At 35.3% G+C, this 8,305-nt stretch overlaps 1 protein-coding gene across 4 annotated transcripts; it reads left to right on the forward strand.

Moving 5' to 3' along the window:
* Positions 1-1,055: 1,055 nt before the first annotated feature.
* LOC111904866 (trafficking protein particle complex II-specific subunit 130 homolog) lies at positions 1,056-7,563 on the forward strand. Of its 4 annotated transcripts, XM_023900576.3 has the most exons (21): positions 1,056-1,262; positions 1,349-1,425; positions 1,586-1,815; positions 1,888-2,069; positions 2,164-2,350; positions 2,433-2,523; positions 2,611-2,771; positions 2,851-2,940; positions 3,013-3,174; positions 3,267-3,328; positions 3,424-3,514; positions 3,602-3,719; positions 3,801-3,928; positions 3,997-4,542; positions 4,616-4,828; positions 4,934-5,327; positions 5,540-5,721; positions 5,903-6,050; positions 6,130-6,422; positions 6,536-6,626; positions 6,698-7,561. In XM_023900576.3, the coding sequence occupies exons 2-21, from the start codon at positions 1,362-1,364 to the stop codon at positions 6,871-6,873; spliced, it is 3,609 nt and encodes a 1,202-aa protein (XP_023756344.1). In that variant the 5' UTR covers positions 1,056-1,262; positions 1,349-1,361; the 3' UTR covers positions 6,874-7,561. The 4 variants fall into 4 exon arrangements, with proteins under 4 accessions (XP_023756344.1, XP_023756341.1, XP_023756343.1 ...); XM_023900573.3 differs by having other exon boundaries at positions 3,602-3,928; positions 6,698-7,563; XM_023900575.3 differs by having other exon boundaries at positions 1,056-1,255; positions 3,602-3,928; positions 6,698-7,563.
* The last annotated feature ends 742 nt before the right edge of the window (positions 7,564-8,305 follow it).

Raw genomic sequence — 8,305 nt, forward strand, 5'->3', positions numbered from 1 at the left:
GTCGATTAGATTCAAGAAGCAAGAAGCAGTGTACATGAACTAAAACAAATATGTGTGGATTTATGATATTGCCACCAAAAGCTATCGGAGACATGAGAGAGTCAACTTGGAGCGAAGTGGGTCACATGACCCACCAAAACTTTAAATTTGTACAATAAATTATATATAAAAAAAATTTAGGACCGGCCTAAATGTGTTTGGCAAAAAAAAAAAGGAAATAACAAAATATATAAATATAGACAATCAACGCATATTATATTTGATGGTATGAATGAGTTTCACATCAACTCTAAAAAAAAGTGATGAAGGGTTACCCATTATAAAGAAATGTTTCCTCTTTTACACTTCCCCACCGTTGAGGCCCAATTCAGACCGGCATGCTGCAAATATTAGTTGGTCTTAGTCAAAATCATTTTAAGAAATGATCGATTTAGCTTTGGTCTTTCATACATGTTGAACTTGTTATTTGTTTGGTTGAGCTTTGTTTTCTCTTACACCGGTCCATCAATGGTGGCAACGTCCTAACAACACCATTGGAATGCATCCTCATCATCTCTATAAGGGTGTAGTTCATCTAATCCACACCCGACACCTAAGCTTTGAACCTAATAAACAAGAACAAACTATCAATTCTATTTTTGTAGATATGGATCAAGAACATCAATTTCATATTTGTACACCTATACCAACGACATCAAAAAAATCACAATTTTGAATTGAGGCTTCATAAGATGATGGTGAAGGGTAGGATATCTTGTGTGAATTTTTGGAAACAACCAAAATGACTAAACAGGAATAAGAGAAAAAAAGGAGAATGGGTGGGAAGGGGGCTTACGAAAACAAAAATCAGTTTAACAAGGTTACTATAATCTTTTTATATGGATCAAGTATTGACACTTTAATTTTTTTGAAACCACATGGATGCAATAGATTAACTTTTTAAAGGTTTGACAAACCTGTAACTTTGACAAAACCATGGGGACTATTTCTGTAATTTACTCTAAAAATAAAATAAAATTTTAAACCGTAAAACCAATTAGACTGTTTCCGGCATTTCCATTCAAAGAAAACCGAAAATGGCGGTCGAGTCCCATAAGACAGAAAACCCAACGGTGATCGCTCCACCCAAACCAATAATCATATCTGCAGAGATCGGGAGGAGAATGGATCCACCCCTCATTGAATCTCAGCCATGATCAGAGGAAACGTCGATTATCCGGATACACTAAAATCAACCCACAATTGAAGTAACGGCGTAAGAGGTTTTAGTTTACTAATCCACTTCCATTATCTTGATTAACGAACACATTCTATTTAATACTTCTAATTCACCTATTTTCCTCCACAGATTGATCTTATAAATGGCGAATTTCTTATCTCAGTTTCAGTCCATCAAAAATTCTTGCGATCGCCTCATCATTGCAAGTATGATCCCCAAATTTCCTTAATTACAGCTCTAAATTCTAATTTTGAAATACGCATTAGCGTACTGAAATTCACTTCCACACTCAGTAATCAGACCAAATTTAATGCGCATTGAGTTGTGAGTTGTGACATTGAATACTGAAATTAAATTGTTTTCCAGTTGACGATGTGAGTGATTTGTGGCCCCTTGTGAAGGAAGGATTTGAGAAACGGCTTCCATTTAAAAGAGCTACATTGAACAACAAAACCCGAAATCCTGTGACTGTAGATAATCTTCCAGCCGAGTTTATCTTAGCATCAGATCAAAGGGTCAGAAGTCGTTTCCTTCCAGAGCAACCATTGTTTTGGTTTAAAGAACCATATGCAACTGTGGTTCTTGTGACCTGTGAGGTAACTACTAAAACCTAACGTGAAACATTCATTGATCTGTATGAGTTGAAAAATGACAAATTATTGCTACAGGATCTGGATGAGTTCAAAACAATTCTGAAACCACGTCTGAAATTAACCTTGCAAAATGATGAGAAACAGTGGTTCATTGTGTTTGTGTCTAAAGCTGCACCCAATAATGACCAAGCATACAAGATGGCACAAAAAGTTTATGGAAGACTTGAAGTTGATTTCAACTCAAGAAAAAGGGAAAGGTAAAGTTGCATCTACTCATTAATCAATCATGAATTTCATTTTGTAACATTCGCATACTTCCATGAATTCAACTCAGGAGTAGTGGTTCATCAGGTGCTGCAAATTGGATCTACATGGACCTGAAACAACAACTTTTTGGGAAGATTTACAGCTCAAAATCATGGAGTGCATTAGAAACAGTCTTGATAGGCGTATCCAGTTTTATGAGGATGAGATTCGAAAGCTCAGTGAACAACGTTTTATGCCTATTTGGAGTTTCTGTAATTTTTTCATTCTCAAGGTAACCATAAAGGCTAAAGCTCTTCTGTTAATATGATAATAAAAGCATTTTTAGTATGAAATAATTAAAAATCTATTTACAGGAGAGCCTGGCATTCATGTTTCAAATGGCTCATCTTAATGAGGAATCATTGCGCGAATATGATGAACTAGAGCTCTGTTATTTGGAAACAGGTGTTTTATAGTTTTTATATATGTGCTATGTATATTTTCTGATTTTTTTTTTTTGCCACATTTAAGCTTTTTTTTTTTTTCTTGTAGTTAACAATGCAGGAAAACAAAGGGAGTTTGGAGGAATAGACCATGGAGATGATCAAGCTGCAATATTAAACCCTAACAACAAACAACTGTCACAAATTGTTGAAGATGATTCCTTTAGGGAGTTTGAATTTCGACAATACCTTTTCTCCTGTCAAGCTAAGGTTATTTAAATAATCTTTGTTTTTGTTAGTAACTTAATATGGATTAATGATTATTGAACTTTTATTTTTCTTTTCACAGCTGTTATTCAAGCTAAAACGTCCATTTGAAGTTGCATCAAGAGGGTTTTCATTCATTGTTAGCTTCTCAGAAGCATTGGCCTTACGTGAGGTAGGCATTCAATTCATATCATTAATATTTAACTAATTTTTATTTTCTTATTAATTGGTTATTATTCTCCAGAGTGGTTTGCCCTTCTGTATGAGGGAAGTTTGGGTTTTAACTGCATGCTTGGGGTTGGTCAACGCAACTGCTGACCATTACAAGGATGGAATAGTGGCACCAGAGATAGAAAAAGAATTTTATCGTGTAAAAGGAGAGTTGTATACTCTATGTCGTGTTAAGGTAATTAAATTAAATAAAAATAATAATTTTGAATATGGATGATTATGATAATATTTATATTACCTTCTTCTGTGTGTATGTGAACATGATAGTTCATGAGGCTTGCATATTTACTTGGGTATGGATCTGATATAGAAAGAAGTCCAGTCAACAGGTGAGATTGATTTCAATTCTTGCTTGAAAGTCAATTCTTTATTCTATACGTGATTCTCAAAAGTCAAAGGTGCCTCTTTTTTTTTTCTTGTGTAGTGCTTCACTTAGCATGTTGCCATGGCCTAAGCCAGCAGTTTGGCCTTCAGTTCCCTCTGATGCTGCATCCGAGGTTCTTGTGAAAGAAAAAGTATGTATCTATGCTATATTTACTTATAAGTTATGATGAAACAAACTTTGTTTTAGTAGAAATGATTGTGATTGAACTAAATTGTAGATGATGCAAGAAGCTACTCCAAGGATCAAACATTTTGGTATTCAGAAGAAACCATTGCCTCTTGAACCCTCTTTTCTTCTACATGAAGCTAATCGCCAAAAAAGCTCTCGTTCTACAGGTAATATGGATGATGATTCAAACATTACTTTTTCATTCATTGTTATCCGTTTTGTTAACATATTACATGATGCCAGCTCAGATTCCGAAGCACAATCATCTCAACAAAGGAAACTCGCTGAAGTTTTTGTGGCTTCTCAACATGCTCTACGTAAAACTATCTCCGATCCTGGTTTATGGAAGTCGTTGTCATCTTTACAAGAGTTTGAGGTATATACAGACTAAGTTTACTATATGTATAATTTGGAATTTTTGTATTGAATTGGTATACGCAACAGAAAAAGTATCTGGAGCTATCAAAGGGGGCTGCTGATAACTACCATCATTCATGGTGGAAAAGGCACGGAGTTGTCCTCGACGGCGAAATCGCCTCCGTCTGCTTCAAAAACGGCAACCACGATCTAGCTGCGAAATCATACGAGAAGGTTTGCGCGCTGTACTCCGGCGAAGGGTGGCATGATTTGTTAGCCGACGTACTCCCAAACTTAGCCGAATGCCAGAAAATCCTCAACGATCGAGCCGGATACCTTTCGTCATGTGTGCGATTGCTTTCACTCGATAAAGGCTTGTTCTTAACAAACGAACGTCAAGCGTTTCAATCAGAAGTCGTTCGTCTTGCTCATAGCGAAATGGAGGATCCTGTTCCGTTAGATGTGTCGTCGTTGATAACATTTTCCGGCAACTCAGGGCCGCCGATGGAGCTTTGCGACGGAGATCCGGGTTCGTTATCTGTAACTTTATGGTGTGATTTTCCAGATGATATCACTCTTGAATCACTTAGTCTCACCTTAACTGCCACCAATAACGCCGACGAATGCGTCAAGGTATTCATTCCACCATTTTCTCCAAGTTTTCTTCAAATTTCTAAACTCAAATTTAATTTCTTCAAATTTTCAGGCAATTAGAAGCGGTGATGTAACGATACTGAAGCCTGGGAGAAACACAATCACGCTTTCTTTACCCCCACAGAAACCCGGTTCGTATGTGTTGGGTGTTCTCACGGGGCAAATTGGTCATTTACGCTTTAGGTCTCATGGTTTCTCGAGAGGTGGGCCCGCTGATAGTGATGACCTCATGAGTTACGATAAACCCACTCGACCCATTCTGAAGGTAGTAATTAATTATTATTATTTTTTTTCAAAAAACAAAGTACATTGCTATTAAGTCAAAATTTGGTGATATAATTTATTTTTGTGTTATGTTTTGTTGTTTTAGGTGTTTAAACCAAGATCACTTGTTGATCTTTCTGCAAAAGTTTCATCTGCGTTATTAATGAATGAAGCTCAGTGGGTTGGAATAATTGTAAAGCCATTTAAATACTCCTTAAAAGGAGCTGTTTTGCATATCAACACTGGGCCTGGATTGAAGATTGAGGAGTCACATGACATAGAAATGGAGACACATTTTACTTCAGATGATGATAATAATAATAATAATAATATTAACAATAATAATAATGATGATGATTCTGTTGTTCCAAAAGAATTTTCTAAACTTACTCTTAAAAATGGTAGAATAGAGTTACCAGATTGGGCAAGCAATATTGTTGGTGTTTTGTGGATACCTGTGCGTGCCATAAATGAAGGACTACCAAAAGGAACATCTGCAGGTTTTAATGATTTTAAATATTTTTCTATCATTTTGACTACTTTAATAACCTTTGAGTAACTCGTTATAGCTGATTTTTGCAATTTTGGTTTAAAAAGGTTTCCATTTGAAAGTTGCAAGAGAAAATCTTTTAGGATCAAAAGTGAGAAAATCAATGATACTTAAGGACCAAATATGTAATTTACTGTAATGTTTCTTTATTATTTGTTTTAGGGGTAGTATTGTCCCAAAGAGCAAATGTAGTCGATGGACTGAGGACATTAGCTCTAAAACTTGAATTTGGAGTGTCAAGAAATCAGATATTTGAAAAGACAGTAGCTGTTCATTTCACTGACCCATTCCACGTCAGCACACGTGTGGCAGACAAGGGCAATGATGGCGCTTTGCTTTTGCAGGTTTTTTTTTTCATTAAAACTATAAATAATTTCACAAATCAATAATTTTCTACTATAAAACTAGTGTTAATGTTGGGTGAAAAAATATAGCACATTACATATTATGATATAAAGAGTAAAGTATGTTGCTATTTCCTTCAATTTTTGTGCATTATTAATTTTTGTCATTTTGTTGTTCCAGGTGATATTACAGTCACAAGTCAAAGCCTCGTTGACTATTCATGATGCATGGTTAGATCTACAAGATGGTTCTGTTCATGATGGAAAACCAACATCTGCATTGTTTCCTCTCATTGTTCCTCCAGCCTCTAGAGCTGGAATTTTATTTGGTACATTTTTTAAAAAAATTTTAAAAAAAAATGATATTTTGATTCTTATTTTATTTGACATGGATTTGTGGTTTTGCAGATGAAAAGAAAGCATTGCATCCTGACACAATATTAAATATTAAATACAAAATATCGGGAGACAGAAATCATGGGTCTCACACTCCCGTATCCTTGGAAACAAAAGCACATGACAATGATGTATTGACATTCAGGAGTTCTCTTGAGTTACAACGACCTGTTCTAGAACCTTCTTTAGCAGTTGGTTTTCTTCCTCTTCCTTCAAATGGTCTTAGAGTCGGCCAGCTTTTCACCATGAAATGGAGAATCGAAAGATTAAAGTTTTTTAAAGATGAAACAGCTTCTGGTAACAACGTAAGACTACTCTAATTAATCAACAACTTTTAAAAATATTACATCATCATGTTATTTAAATCTAGAAAGAATTAAAAAAAAATGTTAAAAAGATTTTTTATTTCATGTAACAGGACGAAGTAGTGTATGAAGTGAAGGCGAATTTAAAGAATTGGATGATTGCCGGAAGGAAGCGAGGCCATGCTCCCCTCTCCACAAAGCAAGGTATATGCAAAAGACGTTAATACCCTCGTTATCCTGATCACTGACACTGATACTGATACTGATACTGATAGGTTCAAGGATCGAGATTTCTATATTGTGTGTACCGCTAGGTGCTGGATATGTTCGGCCTCCACAACTGGAATTGCCAAATGTGAATCGGGCAAATATAATATGCAATCCTGCGGGACCACATTTGGTGTGTGTCCTACCTCCGCCTTTGAGCTCATCATTTTGCATTCCAGCGTGATTTCGATTTAAGAAAAAAAAAATCATGTTTTTTGTTTTTGGTGTGATTGCATTTGATTCTATAGAGAATGAGTGACTATGAATATGATAATCAATTTTGTAGTTTTTATTACCAACTTTTAACATAAAAAGTTGAACTTTATGTAAAGAAATACATTTTTTGGATTTATTAATAACACCGGTTTTGTAGTTATATTTAGGGTTATTGGAGAAATCTCAGATATCACTCTGGTGGATGTACTTTGTTTGTAGTGGTTGCTTTCTCCAACAACAGTTTCACGGGGGGAATTTAGATAATATTCAATCTTTCAAGCTTGAGGCTCACCGGAAACTTACTTTTGGGTGACCTACCAAGTAGAGTAGCAATTTAGATTCCTAAAATGTTTAGCAGCGTAAACTTTTCCCGGCAACACTAACCACCACCTTCAGCCGATGAATGGTGGTGATGGTGGTGGGAGACGGAGGTCGTTGGTTTGGAAGACATGTAGGCAAATGGGTGGGGTTTCGATAGGAGAATGCCACATCATCAATGCAATGTCACATTAGCGTCCAAGTGTAACCTATGTGGACATTAAGTAGACCACATCATCTAAATAGACTCTCGATAGAACAAGGTAAACATTGTCTCCTAACATACATTAAGGGAGGTATTAAGCAACACTCACTACCATCTTAACAAGAGGAGAGAGAGACCTGGCTTGCTTGTGATTGGTCTTTTTCTTTTTTTTTTTACTTTTTTTTTACAATTGATGTAAATAAATTTAATTATCATCGTACAACAAGTGACATGGCAAACGGGCAACAAGCTGTGCCGTTACGCCTTTTTGTATAGCAAAGCTCAATCTTTTAAAGACTACATTCATAGAACTAAGGGATATACCATTGCAATGCATGATCCGTTGTACTTTATTAAGAAGTTCTACCGCATCCGGTGCGAGGAAACCAAACATATCAAACGCAAATAGTATGAACACGTCTTTTTCTTTGTTTTTTTTTTTTTGCATCACGCTTTTTGATTGGTTCTTTTCATTTGATTTTTTTTTATTTTTTTCTTTCGAAAATCCAAGTGTACGTGAAAGCTTAGGTCGAAGGTAAACATATGATGTGCAATGTGTTTAGCATGTGCTAAGCGTTCGACCACTTCCTATAGCCTAAGGTTCACATCATAGGACATGTATTTCAAACATCAATGACTTAAAAGACATAAAAATTAGTTCATAAAAAATAAAATAAAATAATTTGTTGGGTTATAATGACAATAACGCTTATTCCAAGATGTAGTTTTTGACATCAATTTCTTCTTTTTCCATATTCACTTAAAAAAGTTTAGCTAATTTATGTGTTAAATATTAGGGAAATTTTCAAAAAAAAAAGCTATATTTTCAATTTTATAACTGAAAAAGCCATTATTTTTTTTCAAAAAAACCACAACA

This window comes from Lactuca sativa, chromosome 7 (genome assembly GCF_002870075.4).
Source record: "Lactuca sativa cultivar Salinas chromosome 7, Lsat_Salinas_v11, whole genome shotgun sequence".
Classification (NCBI taxonomy): domain Eukaryota; kingdom Viridiplantae; phylum Streptophyta; class Magnoliopsida; order Asterales; family Asteraceae; genus Lactuca; species Lactuca sativa.

Excerpts from the sequence above, each read along its gene's own strand:
- LOC111904866 (XM_023900573.3), top strand. The coding sequence starts at position 1,362 with ATGGCGAATTTCTTATCTCAGTTTCAGTCCATCAAAAATTCTTGCGAT. Across the intron at positions 1,816-1,887 it reads TGGTTCTTGTGACCTGTGAG|GATCTGGATGAGTTCAAAAC; the intron begins GTAACTACTAAA and ends TTATTGCTACAG. Across the intron at positions 3,175-3,266 it reads ATACTCTATGTCGTGTTAAG|TTCATGAGGCTTGCATATTT; the intron begins GTAATTAAATTA and ends TGAACATGATAG.